The 22,136-nt window shown below is 40.5% G+C and overlaps 1 protein-coding gene across 2 annotated transcripts; it reads left to right on the top strand.

Annotated features, from left to right (window-relative positions):
• The first annotated feature begins 6,986 nt into the window (after positions 1-6,986).
• lclat1 (lysocardiolipin acyltransferase 1) lies at positions 6,987-21,313 on the top strand. Of its 2 annotated transcripts, XM_060871716.1 has the most exons (7): positions 6,987-7,213; positions 7,376-7,505; positions 11,728-11,900; positions 12,965-13,163; positions 13,993-14,139; positions 15,257-15,373; positions 18,067-21,313. In XM_060871716.1, exons 3-7 carry the CDS (start codon positions 11,730-11,732, stop codon positions 18,561-18,563), a joined length of 1,131 nt encoding a protein of 376 aa, XP_060727699.1. In that variant the 5' UTR covers positions 6,987-7,213; positions 7,376-7,505; positions 11,728-11,729; the 3' UTR covers positions 18,564-21,313. The 2 variants fall into 2 exon arrangements, with proteins under 2 accessions (XP_060727699.1, XP_060727700.1); XM_060871717.1 differs by lacking the exons at positions 6,987-7,213; positions 7,376-7,505; positions 11,728-11,900; positions 12,965-13,163 and adding an exon at positions 13,198-13,895.
• Positions 21,314-22,136: the final 823 nt, after the last annotated feature.

Raw genomic sequence — 22,136 nt, 5'->3', positions numbered from 1 at the left:
AAGCTAGTAAATGTGAGCCTTTTATGTAAATGTGTGAGGTAAAACTAGTAAATGTGAGCCTTTTATGTAAATGTGTGAGGTAAAGCTAGTAAATGTGAGCCTTTTATGTAAATGTGTGATGTAAAACTAGTAAATGTGAGCCTTTTATGTAAATGTGTGAGGTAAAACTAGTAAATGTGAGCCTTTTATGTAAATGTGTGAGGTAAAACTAGTAAATGTGAGCCTTTTATGTAAATGTGTGAGGTAAAACTAGTAAATGTGAGCCTTTTATGTAAATGTGTGAGGTAAAACTAGTAAATGTGAGCCTTTTGTATAAATGTGACACTTATTTGTGGCAGTGTGGGGGACCTACAAACATAAGCATTGAAAGGATTTCACAAAGTAGCATTTTCTAAACTCATTTTGTTACAAAAAACAAAATTGATAAGCGCTAACATGACTTCAGATTGTCTGAAATGGCTGACATTTTGCCCATGATGCATGTGTCTACTTATGTAATAGCTTAACGAGACGGCTCAATTGAAGAATGAGTCAGTTCCATGCCGAGGTCTTCAGGTTACTTCCTGGAAACATTGCGTGGACATTCCACCCTGATAAAGACACTCCTGGTTACACACACATACAAAGTGTACATGCACAACCGAGCTGAGTTATTTATGCAGTGGACAGTGTTACAGTTCGCTCAGGCAGTCCAAGAATCACCTCATCGCACAGCGAACACTTCAACTGTGTGTGTTAGAGTGAAGCCAAGATTGCTATATATAATGCAGTTTAACTTTCAGTGGTGAAAGAAAAGAAAAGGAAAGAAAAATCATTCTATTATTTTATTGTCTACTGAATTCATCCACAGACGAAAAAAAATATTTAATGGTTAAGATTTAAATTGGTCAGAAGCTTTCTCAACATGTGTAACTTTATTTTAATCTTAATTGTGCATACAGTGAGTGAGCGAGTGAGTGTGTGACGGAGTGAAAGAGAGAGTGTGTGCATGTGTTTGGGGAATTGTACACTGGTGTGTGTAAGTGTAAGGGGGATGTGGACAGTATGTGTGGTTTTAAAGCCACATGGACTGTGTGTGTGTGTGTGTTTTAAATTATTCTCAGGGTCATAGTGCTCAGTCACTGATAGCTCTTCTCTCTCATTCCCAGAATTCTTTCCAGTGGAAACAATCTGCCACTGATCCTTGTCTCTCAACACACACACACACACACACACACCCTTTTGCTCACACTTTCCAACCTGTCATCCATGTTCACGCACTTACACCCTGAGCCACAAGTACTGCTTTATAAAGTTGCTGGTCACAGACGCACACACACACAAATATCCATATATATATATATATATATATATATATATATATATATATATATATATATATATATATATATATATATATATATATATATCCACTTTCGCGTTGTCTTTCTCTCTCACCCTCTCTCTCTATATATATATCTTTATTGTATGCAATCTATTTTATCACTTAATGCAAATGATTGCAAAATGTCTTTCGATTGATTGGGTTTAATTCATCATGAAGGCTTACCACTGATTCTGACAGCATCTCTCTCTCTCTGTCTCTCTCTCTCTCTCTGTTAATATGACCATGCTCTTGTTACAATGTCATTCAGTCCTACAGTTTTCTATACTGTATATGATAAGAGTCAGTTTATGAGTGGAAAATCTTCACCTTGTGTATAGAACGAGCTAATTAGGCCACCGTTTTAGCTTGTACATTTACTTTTTATCACACACACCTACCCTATTCGTGCACCACGTGCAGGTGTTCAGTTACAGACTAAAGCTCATATTTTTCCATACACAGTGTCAGTTTATGACCACGGTAGTGCTGTTACAGATGGTTGAGATTAGGCACAGAATATCCAGTTATCGCAGGGGCCAGAGATCCAACTGTACACAGCTACATTGAACACCGTTAACAAAAGCCCATGTGGTGTTCATCCCCAACATCCCTTCCCCCTGTCTTGAGCATTAAATAGGTTTCTGTTCGATGACCAGGTTGTGTGTTGAAAAACACACATTAAATATGTTTCATGTATCCTGATATATTTATGTCATTCACCTAAGGTGCAACATGAAAAAATCTCTCACTCCCTCATTTTCTACCGCTTTATCCGAACTACCTCAGGTCACGGGGAGCCTGTGCCTATCTCAGGCGTCATCGGGCAACAAGGCAGGATACACCCTGGACGGAGTGCCAACCCATCAAAGGGCACACACAAACTCTCATTCACTCACGCAATCACACACTACGGACAATTTTCCAGAGATCCCAATCAACCTACCATGCATGTCTTTGGACCGGGGGAGGAAACCGGAGTACCCGGAGGAAACCCCCGAGGCACGGGGAGAACATGCAAACTCCACACACACAAGGTGGAGGCGGGAATCGAACCCCCAACCCTGGAGGTGTGAGGCGAACGTGCTAACCACTAAGCCACCGTGACCCCCATGAAAAAATCTCTTTATAACAAATCAGTTTCTGGTATGATCTTTGGTTGATATGTTACAGAAAAAACTCTTTACCAGAATCATGTCATACCATAACAGTGTATAATATATGGTGACAATTTCTGTAAAGATATTTATACTTTGTACTGTGCTTAATGCTTTAATCTCTACACTTCCTCCACCGATACTGATATAAATAGGGAGACGCTGTCATCTGCTGATTATTTATCTTTGGAGAATGTTCTAGAAATGTCCTTAAGAAACAAGGGAGGGGGGAGGTTTATGAGTCATTAATCTGAAAATCTTCACCCTGTGAATGGATATTAAATCCAAATTAAATGGGTCGAGCCACACAGACGTAAACTATTCCGAGGACACGCAGGGAAACTGAGAAATGCAGATTAAGAGGAAAGATATATTTGGATTATGGCAATTCTTCACAGGCACACTTCGCTTTGCTCCTCTCCCAAAAAAAAGAGAGCGGTCAAAGGTCACAAGAATGTTAAAAACACTGCATTCTTTCCGACAAAGCCTTGTAAAAGAAGTGCTATCAATAGCCTGCTTTTAAAATAAACGCAAGACAGAATGTCCGAAGTCGAACAGAAAACATTCTTAATATGCTGTTTCCTCCCCCCCTGCACACACACACACACACACACATTCTTGTCCATATGTCTCTGAAACCACACAAAGACTGACTGTCCACATCCTCTTAAGTTCATGTTCTGTGTGGGTTTAAAATACACATCCACAAAAAAAAAACCACTTGTCCCACATTCTCATCCTCACAAACATCTGTACACACTGAGACTACACTCACACACACACAATTCTCAAAAAGTTTCAAAAGTCCTGAAAGTTTATTTTAAGTGAAAAGTATCCAGATATTTTGCAAGGAGTTTAAAACTTACGCACATACGCAAAATCTATAGAAGGTCATATTCACTTCAAATAGTTGTAATATTAGCTTTATGCTCTAATAGAACAGGTAAGGTGAGGTCACAAAAATATCTGCATATCTAACACATCACAAAATAAATCTGACTGCGTCGAGAGAAAGCAGGTTGTTTAAACTCAACAGTTTTCATATGATAAGATCTCCTTAAAGATTCCTGTTTGTCCCTTTGTGGAATTCTGCAATTTTTTCTAACCCTTACAGAAACCTCAAACTTTTAATCATCCATAGAACACTTGCTCTCTCTTTCTTTTTGTTTATACCACACGGGGCCTTGTGTTGGAAGTTTGTGAAGTCTGTGCCTTCCCATCCTGAAGTCAAGTTGTGTCTTTACCTTACTGTTTTCACCTTTTTGCCTCGGGTTCAAAGTCTTTTTGTAAGAATAATAGAATAAGCGAGTCCATGGTTTCGAATTCTTTTGGGCCTCTGCACGTACTTCATTAGCATACTCGCTGTCATGGCAAGAAAACAAAAACTACAGAGATGAAATTATCACTGGCGTGGGATGAGTTGAGAATCCAGACGGTGGGACGGAGTCGGGAGTTGAACCATAAGGGGTTGAACAAATCGTGAGGGACTAAAAAGCAAACAGCAGAAAATGTGCTTGTTAATGTTTGCATCCACTTTGCATAATCGAGGTTGGCTGTTGCGTACGCAAGACGTGTTAAACGATGCTTACTCTGTTGGTTATGTGCTGCAGCGGAATACAAACTAGGTAAGACGAGAAGCCAGGTTTATTCACAACCCGTACCATTACACCATGTATGGTAACGTTAGTGTTGAACGTCAACCATCTTTTAGGCCGATGGATTGTTTTTCATTATTTTGCCACATTCCACATTCAGAGTTCAGGAGAGGAGAGACGTTACGCTGCTACAGGCTGGCATTAAATCCAATAGACTTGGATTCAACCTCTCGGGACAAAACGTTGACCCCGCAGTGGTTTATAGATAAACTTCTCAATCCCCTTCAGATAAAAGCACATGCCAAAGCGACCAGGTCATGGAAATGTCTGGAGTCGAGTCTGGCAAAGAGCTGGGGCCACACGTGTACACGTGGACGCGCATTCTTAACACACACGTACATCCTTTGGTGCTGAGCTAATGTGATGGCAGGATTGGTCCCTATTAAAAGGGTTTATTTGTCGAGCTGTCCATTTTTCCATTGCCCTTAAATGGAGTGCTATGATAACTCATGGAGGTCCCGGTTATACAACCACTTCCATTCTTCCATTTGCTCTCTGGATGAGACGGACAACAGCCCAAGAAAAATATTTGCTCAGTGTCTGCGTGGGCCAGTTAATAGACTTTTCTAACCCTTTCAACATTCATCAAGTGTAATTTTAAGAGACTTCCTTCAACCCTTTTTACATTTATCACTCTCTTAAAAGTCCATGTGCCACGATAACAATCTTGGGGATGATGTTAAAAATCTGAAGGACAATGTGAACTCATTTAGCTTTTGTGTTTTGGTTACAAGAAGAGATATTTTTAGTTCTGAGAAATGTTACAGCGCACTTTAACTACGCCTCATAAACGTCTTACTTCCGAGTTCGGAGGTTTTGCGACGTCCCCAGTTTAAAGCTAGGAATAAACAACAACCATGTGTGTGATCACCTGTTATTCTAAACAGCCGTAGTGCTCAAAGTGCTGTCTGTCATTTAGGATAATTGCTTTTTCTACCATCTGTATTTCTATTTCTGTTTTCTAAATCCAGGTTTCTGATTCCTATAATAATTTGCTGCAAAGTCTAACAACATTTTTCTATGAATAAAATTAAATAATTATTGATATAAGGGATGTTAATTTAAGGGTGATGGAAGGAGTCTCCAGTGTCAGTCCTTTGTAGCAGTCGGCGAGTTCTTCATAGTAGCAAAGCATAAGGGAGAGGTGAGGGATTTATTGCTCAATCTGGCAACTTTTAGACCTACTGTATTTAGTGACTTTCCATCACTGATCATCACTGTTAACCAAACCCTTAAATACTTTAATCTTAACTTTAACTTTTTTTTGTTTGAGTTCTTCTCATTAATTATTTAGTAAATTTGTAAAAAAAAAAAAAAAAAAAAAAAAAATACTTGTACAACTGGAGTGAAGTTGACTTCTTGCTAGGAGAAATCAAACAAATAATTCAATTCAATTCAATTCAAGTTTATTTGTATAGCGCTTTTTACAATTGACGTCGTCTCAAATAGCTTTACAGAACATAAACATAGAACAAAAGGTTAATATAAAGAATAATATAAAGATTAATAGAATGCAAAATTCAAGATTAATATTAGATAGATTTAGTTCACAAAGTGTATGTATTTATCCCCGATGAGCAAGTCTGAGGTGACTCAGGTGACTGTGGGGAGGAAAAACTCCCTTAGACGGTAAAGGAAGGAACCTTGAGAGGAACCAGACTCAAAGGGGAACCTCATCCTCATATGGGTGACACTAGAGGGTGTGTTTATAAAAATACAGTCAATATAATCTTATTTTCTATTTTGATGAACTCTATTCCTTCTTCATGTACCCTAATTTATCATTTGTTGTCATTCGAAAATGCCAGAGATCATGAGAAGTGTATAAACATGAGATTTTCTCAATTTGAAAGAAACTAATTAAATGTCTTGTTGCTGCTCACTATTAATCATTGCTAAACTGTTCTAGTAGACCATCATCAAGGTCAATCTTCTGCCAAAACCTCCTGGCAGAGGCAATCAGGTTTATTCCTGAGATACCCTGGTACTGGGTGAGATGCATTGTGACCTCACTGTTGTGACCCTGATCTTGGTTTTTGATGAGTGTGGAAATTTGCATGTTCTCCCAAAAACATACTGGTAGGTGGAATGGCAACTGTTGTGGAAATGAATGTGGATTGTGTTATTAATGTGGTACAGGTTTGTGGGTGGACGCGGTATCCTATTGGTTAAGATGTTGGTCTACCAATTGGAAGGTTGTGAGTTTGAATCCTAGGTACACCAAGCTGTCACTGCTGGGCCCTTAAACAAGGCCCTTAACCCTCAGTTGCTCAAATTGTCATGGACTGTTCTTGATGGGGGGGCACGGTGGCTTAGTGGTTAGCACGTTCGCCTCACACCTCCAGGGTCGAGGTTCGATTCCCGCCTCCACCTTGTGTGTGTGGAGTTTGCATGTTCTCCCTGTGCCTCGGGGGTTTCCTCCGGGTACTCCGGTTTCCTCCCTCGGTCCAAAGACATGCATGGTAGGTTGATTGGCATCTCTGGAAAATTGTCCCTAGTGTGTGATTGCGTGAGTGAATGAGTGTGTGTGTGCCCTGCGATGGGTTGGCGATGGGATGCCCGATGTCGCCTGAGATAGGCACAGGCTCCCCGTGACCCGAGGTAGTTCGGATAAGCGGTAGAAGATGAATGAATGAATGAATGAATGAATGAATGAATGAATGTTCTTGATGGTGGGTCCTGATCTCTCCCAGGATGAACCTGAACAAATAAGGCACTTACTAACCATAAATTAAGGTTTACGTTCACTTATACAGCAATTTATGAAGAAGTACTTGAAGAATATGAAGGGTGCCAGTATTTTTGGAGCTGACTAGCTACCGAACGGCGGCCCCTACTGACAACCAGCAGGTTAAATAAGAGGATAAAGCCATGGCGTCCACAACAATCTCAACATCCACAAGATTTACATCCGCTTGAAACTTAAGAATCTCAGCGTCTTTACTCAAGAAGGGAGACTTTATTTTTAGCTGAACTAAAGAGCTCTGAAGAGCTAAGAGCTCCGCTTTACTTCTTAGCCCTAGCAACCTGGCTAATAGGTGACTCGCTAGCATGATGCTACGTCTGCGTTCACTTCTTTACTAAACAATGACGTTGTTTCTTAGTTAGACCTACGGGATTAAACCATATCTCTCGCTTTTATACATTTCTGGTGCTAAATGTTGTTGTTAAAATCTTTTTTTTTTTTTTTTTTTGTGAAGAACTGTTGCGGAACCTGGGCTAGGTGTGTGTTATGTTGTTAGCCACCTAGCTAACCAGCTAACAACATCCTTCGCTTCCGTGTCGCCATCAAACCGGAAGTTTGAAGAAAGAAATAAAACATAAATTCGGGTGAGTTTAAAGATGTTTAGCAATTTAAACCACGTAATTGTTTAGTCTGTATTAAAACTTATAACTAAGTAAACCTCACGTCTAAATGAGCTAATTTAGCTAAACTCACTATGCTAACAATTTATAATGTCATCCTCACTAAAGCTAATTATGGGCTCAATAACAAATAGTTTTTTTTTGTTTTGTTTTTTTTTGTCAATTTAGTGCACTATATAGAGTGGAGAAAGCATTGTGGTGCCATTTAGGACACAAATATTTAATGGGCTTTTAAATATTTTAAATTTATATAGTCAATTTGTCATTTTTGAGTTATGATGTTTTGATATGATGTTCAGTATGTGCACGAGTCCTGGGATGAGCATAAGACTGTCTTATCGATTACAGCAGTAGCTGTAGGTACAAATCTACAGTCTGCGTGAAGATAAAACAGAAGCAGCATAAACTGGTCTTTAGGGAAGCAGTCTAAAGATTTTAAGATTAGTTTTTTGATATTTATTCATCAGATCAATCTGGACCCTCATATCGTTGCACTGTTGATTCTTACGGAAACATACAGACGGTGATTCACACTTGCAGAAGGGAAGCATCAGGATGAAAAGTCAAGTCTTTGGCTTGCTTAATAAGCTAAATGAAAGCCCCATCGAAGAGGTGATGAGAGGTGATGAAGAACTGTGCTGATGCCACAATTTCCATCCGTAATCAGCCGCACTCAGTGATTTTATTACTTTCGTGACCCGCATGGCACAGCTCTAAAGCGTGCGCTTGGTATCGTGATGAGATAAGACAAGACACTTTTCAGGAAAAACGTCCTAGAAACCCTTGTACAGTACAGACTCTGGAAATGAATGTTTTTTTTATTTGCACGTAGGTGCAGGTCATTTTTGGACATCCAAACGATGTATAGATACGGAACCTTTTTTTTTTTTTTTTTTTTTTAGGGCATGCTGTTACAGAAAAACAATCAGCGATGTTATTACTGCATATTTTGATTGTTCTCTTTATAACATCCTCAATATTTATTCCTTATTCGTTTTAGCAAATTTCCATTAAGAAATGTTTCATTATCTATTTATTGTTGCCTGTATTGTTGTGGAACATCCATAAAGCAAGTTGCATATTGATATTTACAAAAGTCGTTCCATCACCGACGGCTCACTTTCTCCCTCCCAGAATTCTCGATTTTAGTCGCATAAAGGCTGCAGAAGGAACCGGCTTGCCATGTTAACTCCTGAAGACTTGCACACAGTGGAAAACCTGCTGACCTTCTGAATCCATCCATTCCTATGTCTAGACTTCATAGTGACTGCATAATTCTGTTTGTAATGAGAGCGTACGTGAAGGACGAATCCATTTCACACGTGTTGATAATTGTGTTCAGATTCAATATCGAGCCTTGTTCGAACTGAAAGAAGAAAAGAGCGTGTTGTTAAGGTCTACGTCGTGTTGCACTTGAACCTGAGAGGTTTTTACTTCCTGCACGTCGAGTGATGTCTTCATGGGATTTGCGGAAGGTGTCGAGTCTCCTGTAGCATTTTGTTTTGTTTTTTGTTTATTGGGTTTGATGGAAGGTTTGGAAGATGCTTGACACCTCCAAGTGTTTGGAAACAAGTTTATTAAGCGGCGATCTTTTGATTCTGAAAATCCCACATAGCCTTGTTCCGATCATCGTTTCCACACTCAGACGCCGTCCGCCACACTGCAACGCAATACACTTGTTTTTATTCCGAGTCATTGTTCTAGGATGTCATATTTTCCATTGGCAAATACGGTGGAAATCAATCCAGGAGAACCTGGTCTGATAACCGTGGTCCTTAACCTGATCTGATAACCGTGTTGAGTCAGAGGAAGGGAATGGACCACTGCGGCGTGAACGACGGAAATAAAAATGGCACAAGCATGAGAACGGGAAAGGAAACGAGGAAAGAGTCTGATATCTGTATGTAGATGTAGATCTATCGTTACAGGATTTTCTTTATGTCATGTAATCTGACTCTATGAGGACATACTTTAGAGCGCCAACCGTTAGAGAATTTGAATGAGGTTTGCAGCGTGATGCAGTCTGTTTGCAGGTTGCAGCGTGAGGTTTGCAGCGCGATGGCAATAATCCTGAAAGAACTCACAAGTCGCTTGAACCCTGTTTCCATGTGCATGTTGTAATGCGATTCACTGCCACAACCTCTAACGGAAGATCCAATTGTTCTGTGTGTCCACTCGTGTTAGCAAAAACATATAATATTTTTTTTATTATTATTATTATTATTTGATTAGTGCAAAATTTTGTTTGGTGGATTAGTGCAAAAGTTTGGTGGATACATGCACACTGACATTGTGTTTCTCTTACAAGACGTGACTCTTAACAAGGTGCCTACGTGACTCGGGGAATGATACACACTTTAATCATTAATCTTCACAGACACAGATGTGATTGTGTGTGTGTGTGTCCTGGCGCCTCACACTGTGTAGATGTTGTCATGCAGCTGGGTGGAAAAAAAAAATCAACAAAGCAGAGTTTCCAGGCCTCCCACAGCCCTCCCTCATCAGCACACAGACAGTAATTAACTGTGTGTGTGTGTGTGTGTGTGTGTGTGTGTGAGAGAGAGAGAGACCAAAGTCTTCTGAATTATTTTTCTCCCTGTCATTGTTCAGCAGATCAAGAGTCTGTGACCACTGTAACACTTCTCCCTGAAGATTTTCCACTCATGCCTCATTGACTGTCATGTCTTTGAGTTTTTAGTTGTAGTTATAATCACAGCATCCTGAGTATGATGGAGATATGACCTTTTACTTAAAGTGAGACAAGAACAAGTGCTGAATTGAAAAACATTTTTCACTCGCTGTCACTTTCACCGTTTCAGTTTTTTCAAACCCTGTTTCAGCACGACAATGCCCCGGTGCACAAAGCCTTTGAGCATCATGTTAAAGTTGATAAAGAACTCGAGTGTCCTTTACAAAGCCCTGATCCTGAACCGGAACTGGAGTCTCCTCATCATCCCGACATCAGTGTCTGATCTCACTAATGTTCTTGTAGCTGAAGGAACACAAACCTCCACACAGCCACAATCCAGCATCTAGTGGAAATTTTCCCAGAAGAGAAAAGAAGAGTGGAGTTTAATCTAACAGCGAAGACAAAAGGGAATTTTTGTTGGTAATTAGCTAATGTGCTGAGAAACACTGGTGTAGGTCACAGGCGAGCCGTGGCGCGTTACGCGTGCAGTCAGGAGCGCTCGAATCCGAGTCGGAGAATGCGGAGTCAGCTGCGAATCTACCCGCTTGTTTCCTGTTCTCATAATGGAAAGTATTTCTTCTTTTTTTTCCCCCGACCTCATGCAGACCCAACAAAAACACAATCTTTCCACTTGACAAACCACCACCCACTGTCCAGAGGTCTCAGAGGTGCGCGTGTGTGTGCGTGTCTGTGTGTGTGTGTGTGAACCCATTTGGACTCTAAGTCCCAAATGTGGGAATGTAATCAGTTTGTGTCGAGTCATCATCATCGCCTTCGCTCTTGCATTTCATATTTTCCATTGGCGAAGGCGGGAAACGGATAAATGATTCCATAACCGCGTCTTGTGCCGAGTCATGACTAAACAGAAAGTCAAGGCTGGGGTTGAATGAACGCATGAAGTTGGTATAATAAAAAAGATCAAAGCATCAGGTGTGGTCAGGACAGGTAAGAGAACCCAAAAACAGGTTATGTATGTGGGAAAATAAATCTCACTGGCTTCAGAGCAAAACTGAAATCTTACTGCACATATTTATATAATTCTTGTTTTTATAAGTAAATATACAAGTAACCAGGCGAAAAGAAACCAGGAAAATAAAATCCATGTTTTAAAAAAAATATTAATGTTAAAAAAAAAGCAATGTTCAAAACATTTTGTCAAAAAGTGAGTGTTGTTTTTTTTTTATTTTAATTAATTGTACATGATCATTCTTTTTAATCAACAGACAAAAAACAGGTTGCTGTTGTTGTTGGAGAGTTCAGGACTAAAACATAGATTTTTTTTTTCCCCTCTCCATCTATTAAAGGTTTCCAGTCATTAACACCCTGAATTCTACGTAACAACTGATCCAATATTGATTTTCCAAATCAACACGCTTCATGTTCTTTCCGTCGTTCGTACTGCTCCACTTTTCTCTCTGAGGTCAATAATCCAGTCACTGTGTCCTGTTGCGTTCTGTCTGACTGAGTAACCTGTCTGTCTGTCTATCTGTGTCTCAGGCATGGCGACGGTGTCCATCAGAGGCGTGTATTTCATCCTCACGCTCTTCCTGAGCAGTTTTTTTGGCAGTGTGTTCATGTTGGGTCCGGCGCTGCCCTTCTTGCTGCTGTCTCCGGCCTGGTACCGCTGGCTTACGGACCGCATCGTGGCCACCTGGCTCACACTGCCTGTGGTACACACACACAAACACACTCATCAGTGCTGTTAAATACCATGTTGTATGTCGTATTAAACCTCCTTACAATATGGCCTTTGTCATCAAGGTCATCATCATTCCCATGCATCAGGAATGCGACTCAGTCTAACTGTAAAAACATGCATGGAGTGTCCATTCCTGATGTTTCCTAAATAAAGTCTCTGGTCCCGCATGTGGAAAATGAAATGTGTAACATGTTTCACTGATAAATTGCTCTGCTTTTGTTTACTCAACACCATGTCACTCAGAGGAAGCAAGTGAGATCTGATCACAGCGTGTATCAGAGTCAGGAAAAACAACCCGAGCACAAAGTTCTGAAGAAATTCAGTACCTGAACTGTTTATAATGAAGTCTCAGTAATTCTGTCAGACAGTCTGTGGGTTAGAAGGATAATGGAGTGCCCTCGTAAGAAAAACAGATACGTTTAATGACGTAATTTTGCTACTTTAATCTCGTAACTTTGCTGTAATTAACGTTGTAATATCGCTATGATTAATGTCGAAATTTGGCTTTGTTTAATGTTATGTGACTATGTTTATAGTTACATGTTTTAACAGCTGCATTTAATATTGCAGTCATGCTACGTTTAATGTTGTAATTTCGCAACATTTAATGTCGTAACATGGCTACGTTTAATCTCGTTATGTCATAACGTAGGTATGTTTAATGTTTTAATTTGGCTATGTTTTATTTTGAAATTTTACAACGTTAATGTTATAATATTGTTACATTTAATGATGTCATTTCACTATGTTTAGTGTTGTAATTTTGCTACGTTTTATGCCGTAATGTATCTACGTTTAATTTCGGAACATAGCTACGTATTATGTCATAACATAGCTAGGTTTAATGTTATTTAATGCCGCAGGACCTCCTTGAAACAAGCGAGTTTCTGTTCTCACTCATGTTACAGCAGCTGCAACCAGCTTTTGAATTCTCAATTCTGATTGGTCAGATGATGTTTATATTAATGATTATCGTTCCACTATATTATTGTTGCTGAATTTATTTGTTTATTTTTTATTTTTTTGTCCTTCCAGGCTCTGTTGGAGCTGGTGTTTGGGGTGAAGGTGATCATCACGGGTGACGGGTTTGTTCCCGGGGAGCGCAGCGTGATCATCATGAACCATCGCACACGTCTGGACTGGATGTTCCTCTGGTGCTGCCTGCTGAGGCACAGCTACCTCCGTCTGGAGAAGATCTGCCTCAAAGCAACTCTGAAAGCCGTGCCTGGTTTCGGTTAGCGAGCTGCCGCATTCCCCCCGCACACCCACCCACCCACACCCACACCCCCCACACACACACTTCAACCCTTCAACCCTCTAAATGTTCAGCTCACATTTCCACATCAAGTCAGATTTGATTTCCTTCCTACATTTGATATTTTCCTCCACAAACTACAGGAGAAAATCCGATTTGTTTCTCCAGCCTGTAGCTGTTCAGCATTTACTTGCACACAAATTGATAAGTTAGACTCCATGTGGTGCCGCGTACAGGAAACGGACGGACGGACGGACATCGTTGTTGGTGTGCCGTAACGGGAATAAAACACTAGTAACAGTAACTCTTCCTTATACGCTGTGCTCGTGTTTCTGTAGAGCATATGCCTGTAAGGACAGAGTGGCGTGTCACGTGTGTACACAGAAAATCACGTGGAAGCACTCGTAGCAATAGTTAGATGTTTATTCGATTTGTAATTAGCATGTTGTGTAAAGGGAAATCTATTATGCAGACTGACAGGCGATAAATCCGAGCAAGTCATCAATAAATTACATGGCTTTATAGCGACATGCCCTCAAGTCAGGCAAATTAGTTTGTTGTCCGTTTCGTGTCCTTCCTCACGTCATTGCTTCTTCTTGACTTTGTGCCAACCGTGGCATTTCTCCTGTCTAATCTCAAGATCTTGACTTCCTGTGGGGTGTGTGTTGGGTGTGTGTGTATGTGTTGGGGGGTATGTGTGTGTATTTGAAGGTAATATTGGTTATCATTGATTTCAGCATAACCGCATTGCTCATAATATTGACACCACAGTTGAAGAAAGAATGATTGTGCATGTGTGTGTTTGAAGGCTGGGCGATGCAGGTAGCTTCATTCATCTTCATCCATCGCAAGTGGGAGGAGGATCAGAATCACCTGGCCAATATGCTGGAGTACTTCTGTGATATTAGGCAACCACTGCAGCTACTGATTTTTCCTGAGGGCACTGACCTCACTGGTGAGACACACACACACACACACACAGACTGTCTCAAATACATCTTTGTATCTACCCAGAACATTTTTAGACAGCCATTATAGATAAAACCGCAGTTGTCATGGTAACCAACATCCACTGCTGACTTGCTAACTTTGCTTTAAAATCATATGAACCCGTCGAAGAAAATGTGTTGTTTTTTTCGGCCACTATGTGATCCTCTTCCAAGAAATCGACAGAAATCACAACTGTTCCCTTTTTTGCCGCCTTCTTGTAAATGTGCTCAGACTTTTCATGACAAAATGTACCATCGAAGGTCCCCACAATCCCTTTCGTACGTAAACGATTTCAGAAAATGGCTAACTAAGTGGATTGCAAATTAAACAGAACTGTATTATCATCCAGAAAGCTTATCATTAAAAAGGTCTGATATTTGTCTGTTCTATAGCTACGATTGCTTGTATATCGTTTGTTAATATTTTCTGTTTTTAGCTACGTATTGTTACGAGAGTTATCTATTTATTGTTACATTGTGCTGTGCAGAAAGACAAGTCTGAGCATGTACACATACATACATACGTACAATTATTTATTTTATTCAAAAGCTGCATGTGACCTCTCGGCATCTGTCCGATCCTATTTATAGCCCGGGCTTTAAGAGAGATTTTGAGACCTGTCCAACAGTGACATCTTCATTTTAGTGGACTTAGTGTGTCTGTCTCTCTTTGTCTCTCTGCAGCCGGGAGGAATGAAGCACTTAATCCCCCTCTGTAGAAGCCCAGAGGGGATCAGAAAGTCCTGATCTAATTACTGGTCAAGTGTGCGAGTGTGTCAGAGCGTGAACATGGTGACCTCAGTCAGCTGATGGCTATGTAAGGCAGTATAGCTGGTGCTCTGTCAGGTGGCGTTCGAAGACCGCTGAAGGATTAGCGCGGCGTTTATTAGCAGACTGTTATGATGCTGTTTGTCGCACAGTAAAACCCCAGGACTTTAACGAACGAGAGAAAAAAATCTCAGTTATAGACGGAATTACAAGAAAGTCTCAAGCATTAAATTAAAACGTTTGACAAGCATTCGTAAAAAAAAAAGACGTTCGGGTCGTAGGTTAAGTATTCTAAACGTTTTTGTTCTTGTGTAGATAACACTCGCGCCAGAAGTGACGAGTACGCGGAGAAGAACGGCCTGCCAAAGTATGAGTACGTCCTGCACCCACGCACCACCGGCTTCACCTTCATCGTGGAACAACTCCGCAAAGGTCAGGACGGGCCTCAGTCATCAAAGTACTACTGCCTAGCGCTTCATTCTGCATTACTACTGAAACGGTTTCAGTACTTAAATACCTTTTGGGTTATTTTCAATCATAACTTAAAACGATTGGCTGCTTGTCAGTCACACGCTACGGACAATAGAGGAAGTACCACTAGCCAATTTTCAGTATATTATACCTCAATACTGCTGATTCATTTTCTACAGTTCAGCTGTCTATTTTCATTCTTTAAAACCAGTTACTTGTCAGTACTTCAAAACTACTGACTAATTTTCTATACTTCAATATACTGTTTTTTCAGTACTAATTACTCGTTTTCTATACATCGGTTTCCTCAATACCTCAAGACTCTTTTAAATACTTCAAAAGTACTGATCTGTTTCTGCACATTACTACACCTGGTCCATTTTTAGTACTTCTGTTGTTCAGTATTTCAGCACTACTGTCTGATTTTAAGTACTTCTGCAGTACTGGTTTGTGTTTTGTTTTTTTTTGTATTTTTAATGCTGTTGCAAAGTTTTCAGCACTTCAGAACTGTACTTTGCTATGCTTGAACAGTTTTTTTTAGTACTTTGTTTAGTACTACTCTTGTAGAATTTCCAGTGCTTCGGGACATCATAAGTATGCAAATTGTAAGTATTTTGATACAACTGGCAAACTTTTAGTGCTTAGTATCACTGGCTGCGTTTTACTATTTCAGTACCGCCGGCTATTTTTCAGGATTTCCGCCATGTTTTACGCTAAAACTAATATTCTAAGGGATTTTAAGGAAAAAGGCCATGGATTGTAATGGATTTCTATTTCAAAGTCTTTTCTTATTGTTGTGTATTTTAATACCCCCCCCCCTTCTTTGTCAGTGTTAAATATGGTATTTTTATAAATACAAAAAAATCTAAACAACCCCTAAGACAGAGACTAATCCCCAGTGTAACAAGATGGAGAAGGATGGAGCAAAAATCCTGCAGTTGCGACACTCTTTCCCATGACTCAAGCACTTCAGCGTCTCTAAGCGCTGCGCTAACGATCAGAGTTTCCTCCGCCCGATTTCCTGCACCCCTGGGAAGGTGCGATCTCCACATTTTGTGCTGCACGTCCGTTCTGGGGAAAGAAACGACGACGTGTTAGAAAAAGGACAGTGTCTAGTTAAATAGCGATGATAATTATATGTTATAATGATAACACAATAATATTAAGACCGTATTAAGTAATATTACAATTTTTCTTTTTATTAATACAAACCACATAGAACTGCTCATCACTTCACCTTGTACGCTCGTCAGTAGCCTAGCTGGTGTTTGACCCTTGTCATATCTGACTGGGATAAACTGTTTCTGCTTTGCTAAGAACTCTTCAATATTCCAGGTAATGTTAATTGTAGCACAAAGGCATTTCACACACACAAACACACACACACACGCACTGCGGTAACCCTGGCATGCATCCGTACAGCTGTGTGAAGCAATCGGAGCTGGACGATACTAATGTGCCATTAAACAGGTGTCAAACTCTCTGACGTCACACCCAAGAGATACTGTTCCAGGAACGTGTGTGTGTGTGTGTGTGTGTGTGTGTCTAGGCATGTCATCCAATAAACACATTGGCCATGCTTTGATTCTGGCAGGCTTGTCTTCTGGAAGCAGCCCAAAGTGTGTGTTGGTGGAGATCAACGTGCTATGTTTAACGAGCATTACGTTACGCTCAGGCACTTTGCCGAAAATACACGAGGTTGAGCGTAGTTTCTTTTTTCGGTAAACTGCAGCTAACAACGTTATGAATGCTCTTTTTTTTTTGCAGCCAATGAAACGTACACTAGTGCAGATTATTCCGAGGAGCTCGTCTTCAGGGACGAGGCTGACTCATCAGGCGAGACGATGTGAAGAGTCTGATGGTATCAGGCGTGAGCGGATATTGTGTCTGCGTGTTGTGCTGATAATACAAAAGCTCAAGCCATAATTGCAAAAAAAAAAAAAGCGAACCTATAAATAAATATTCTGATGATTAATCATGCGGCACTGACGCATTTGTTCTACTTTTACTTCGGTCAACAGAACTACGGGGTTCGAACCCTTTTGATGCAGATGACTTTCCGAGAGAAAAGATGTCGATTGCGCCACTTGTCAGTAGTTCAGTACTTCTTCAATACAGAAGTTGTAATATTTTTAGACAACTAGCCTGTTTTCAGAAAAGTACTGATTATTTTTCAATACTTTATTATAACTTTCAGTACTGTAATTTTTTAGAAGCTACTTCAAAGCTACTGAATTCATTTTTTACCTCCAAATAATGTGTGATATATATTTTTTATTGTAGAACTAGTAATACTACTGTACTAGTTTTTCATTGCTTCAAATCTTCTGACTCATCTTAATACTTCATCATCCAAGGCCAATGTCTAATACTGCCATTTCCTTTTCAGTACTTCAGTACTACTGACAATTTTTAAAATTGAATATTCCTGGTCAAGATTCACTACTACTATTTTTTTATTTAAATAATTCAGTTATTAATACTACTGTGTTTAAGACGGTTTTCAATATTTCTAAACTACTGACTAACTTTCTATAATGTATAACGTGTGGTCGAATTTAAGTACTGGACTGATTGTGAACGAACACGCGTTTAATGCAACGTAAGTTGTACATGAAAAAAAGATTTCATCTCACTGCTTGTGTTATATACAGGGGACAATCTGGACGCGCTGCATGACATCACCGTTGCATACCCTCACAGCGCCCCTCAGACGGAGCGCCACCTGCTGGCCGGCACCTTTCCGCGCCAGATCCACTTTCACGTGCGTCGCTACCCGGTGTCCTCTCTGCCCGAGGATACCACCGCCCTCCAGACCTGGTGCCAGGAGCGCTGGATGGAGAAAGAAAAGCGCCTACGCTCCTTTTACAGCTCTGAGCGCTTCGACAAAGCCGATGCCCGCGTCCCACCCTGCAAGAGTGAGCTGAGGGTGGCGGTGATCAAAGCCGTGTCGCTGTGCTACTGGAACGCCTTCATCGCCTTTTGCTTTCTGGGACTCTGGCTCTGGATGCCTTTGCGCATCTATTTCCTGGTGGTGCTGATTTTCTTCCTGGTTCAGCAAAAAGTCATGGGTGGGGTCGAGATGATCGAGCTGGCGTGTCATCAACGCCTGAAAAGAACAAATGATATGCCAGGAAGAAAGAAAGACTGAGATATCTCTCTCTCTCTCTCTCTCTCTCTCTCTCTCTCTCTCTCTGTCTGTCTCTCTCTCGCTCTCTCTCTCTCTTTCTCTTTTATTGAGCAGGAAGTGGAGCCCCCTTCTGGACTCAAGTGTTTACTGCACAGTGAACACAGCAGCTGGGAAGAGAGGGAGTGATAAAGGAGTGTGCATGATTCCTTGCTGCCTGATACAGGAAAAACTTAATCTACAGTGCTGGAGACGTATAATTTTACAATTTTCACTGTGTATGAGGAATAGAGTGTGTGTGTGTGTGTGTATGTAAGTGTGTTTGTGTTTTGTGTATTTTTATCCACTTGAGTTCCTCCCACATCTCACGCACCAATATTTCATTTTATGTGCTGACATATTTATTTTGATTATCTTGGAGATTTCCTTGCAATTTTTTTAAAAGCTCATTTCTTATTTTTCTTTTTTATCGATTAGCTTTAAAGCTCTAAACTCATAGCACAAAGCTGGCACTGATATTCGCCAGTGTCTCCTTGATGTAGCCAACCAAATTAAGGGGGGAAAAAAAAAGCACTTATAGTTAAATATATGCTTATTTTCAGAAAAGAATGTAACAACGCTCATCTCTGGCTGCGTCCCAAACGTCTGGATTAAACGGTGGAGGGTGAACGGCTTTAAACGCTTTTTGCACGAAACCAAAATGTCGCCATTCGGAGAAGTGCGGTTTTTCAGCTCGTTCTCAAGTACTACCTTAGTTAGGAGTTAAGAAATGTGCTGTGACCAACAGCACCCAGGACAGCTTTATATACAAATCTGCCTTAAATATACATATATATATATATATATATATATATATATAATATAAATAAAAGATGGTTGCTATAGAATCTACAGATAAATACAAGTCCGCTTTTTTTTTTTTTTTTTTTACCCTCATGCTGTTACGGAAACATTTGGAATAACACACAGCCGTGTATTTGCACGTAGCCGCATTGTGGACTGGTTTGTAATTTACGTTAGATCTGTAGCATCATTCGGGGTGGAAATGGCTCCGTCCCAAATGACTCCTCTGTTTTTTTTTTTTGCATGCACGGGGTAGGGCTTGGGATTTGGGTTTTGGTAGTTTAGTCCGTATCAGTGCATAAAGGATGCATGGAACATTTGTTTCCTCATAGAACCTATGACTAGTTCACTAGTGCCCTTAGTAAAGGAATTCGGATCATGTGAAGTTGTAGAAATAAGGGAGCTTTCTTCTTGTTGCCCTAGCAAAAAAAAAAATTATATATATATGTATATTATATAAGGATCTCACTTTCTACCTAGTGCATATGAAGCCATTTGGGAATGAAGCCAATTGCTGGTTCTTTATTATTAAGGAATAATGACTACCACATACGTTAGATGGGGAGAATCTACTTATTGGTGTATCAGGATATTTAGTGCCCTAGAAAACCAGCTCGGCTCTCGTCCCAGTACCTTTAGGAAGTAACTATGTTGGTATCGAGATGTAACGTTTGGGACAGGGCTTATGTGTGTGTCACAAAAAATGCAAGGGAGGTTTTTGCCAGGAGTTTGACGCACGTCATCGTTGTCTCATGGAGGAGAGGGTTTCATAGGACGGTTTTACAGGACCACACACACACACACACCTTAAGATTTACCTGATATCTTTCAACAAACTAATGTAAGCCCTCATTTTTCTCACGTCATGTGACAGTCCATTCAAACTGTGTGTGTGTGTGTGTGTGTGTGTGTGTGTGTGAGAGAGTGAGGGAGAGACATGTAACTCAGTGCTTGTCTTACATTATGTGCTCTTCATCCAGGGAAAACAAAGAGTGTAATGAGGTAATGATTGACAGTTGGACATAGTTTACATGTTTTACCAGTGCAGCACATTTTAGAGCAAAATCCAGCCACTGTGATGAAGAAAATTCTACTTGTATGCTTTGCCAGATATGATTTCTGAGACACTTTCAATGGGGCCTGATTGATTACAGAGCTGAAAATGCATGTATCATCCATAGTCCAACAGATTTGCTTCAGTCGGGCTGAACAGCAACACTGAGAACATGATCACAGGCATCAAAGCACTTCTTCTTAAACGCTCCCTGATTTGCAAATAATAGCTGAGATTGTGTGTAAGTCTCCTATTAATTGGTTGTTGGGTGAGTTTAAAAGATTTGCGTATTTTGAAGCCTGAATGCATCTTTACTCACACTCGGTGAATGAGTAGAAAGGATTTATGAGGACTCACTAAGTCAGGAACGTATCAAAGCAGGCTTCCTGTAGCATGAACGCTTACTACACTCTACTCTTACTGTATTATTCTCAAACAACTTCTTACGGTTTTGCTCCATCAACTAAAGAAGTACGTTGCAGGGCCGCAGCCGTCCGACCGATTATAAGTTACAGCTTGAAAATAAACACTGTTCTCTCTCTCTCTCTCTCTCTCTCTCTCTCTCTCTCTCTCTCTCTCTCTCTCTCTCTCTCTCACACACACACACGAGAACACTAGATAATTTTAGCCTTTAGAGCTTATTCATAATGGCATAATGTTTATGAATGTAACTTGCCTATAGGACATTACAAGTGCATTATAGGAAACATGGGTCAGGTCTTAATACACACAACTGTTCTCTTGTTATTTTCTCCATGTGTACGTCATGTTCTTGCTTGCGATTCTCACGCTATCCTCAGGTACACTTACATTTTCAGTCACTGTCGTCTTCTTCCCGCTGTTAAGATCAATGCTGCAATAAATATCTACCTTTTAATCCGTCTGCCTCGTCCCTTCTGTCGATCCTGAACATAATCACCACAGTCTTCTTACCATTATTTCATTATGGGTGGCGCACACAGTGTCTACAATGTAGGCTACTTAAACAGCTACACAGACATTTCCAGGCTACATACACAGCATCGCAACTGTCTTCCCGTTGTTCCTGGTCTAAAACACACACAGTGCATCCTACGTAGGCAACTTAAATTCCGACCAAAGTGTTCCCTATATAGTCTGAATAAACATCAGGGCAAACAAACATCTTACCATGAGTTAAATATGGATGTGTCCCAAACTTCACACCCAGTGTTCACTATGTAGACCGTGTAAACATCAAGAAAAACAAAAAACTCCCATCCACTCGGGGTGGAAGCCTCACCCTATTCTCCACATATAGACCCCATACACGTCATGCCACTTTCCCAACCACAAACCATGCTCACTATCCAGGCCACATAAACATCATCACTCTGGATGCTACACTCTGCATGGCTGCATCCCAAACCACAAACATTTCTTTCTAGGCTCTATACACCTAGCTTCCAGTTAGCAATAAGCTAAACCATAGATGCATAAAACGTCACTGCAAGAATTTTACCCACCTCCCAAATCACCCTGTTTCCTACAAAGGTCACATGTTGTCTAGGTGCATCGTGCGTTTAGAACACAGCCATGCTGGGTAATATGTTTATATAGGAATTTGCAGGGCAAAGTAGTGCACTAAGTAGGGAATCTTGTCATGGTGGTCTCTCTCTCTCTCTCTCTCTCACACACACACCGAGACAGGACACGTTTCAAGGTGAAACGTTGTTGCCTTG

The sequence above is a fragment of the Tachysurus vachellii genome, chromosome 6 (assembly GCF_030014155.1).
Source record: "Tachysurus vachellii isolate PV-2020 chromosome 6, HZAU_Pvac_v1, whole genome shotgun sequence".
Lineage (NCBI taxonomy): Eukaryota > Metazoa > Chordata > Actinopteri > Siluriformes > Bagridae > Tachysurus > Tachysurus vachellii.
The sequence above is the reverse complement of the archived record's forward strand: the minus strand, read 5'-3'. Positions and strand labels throughout refer to the sequence as shown.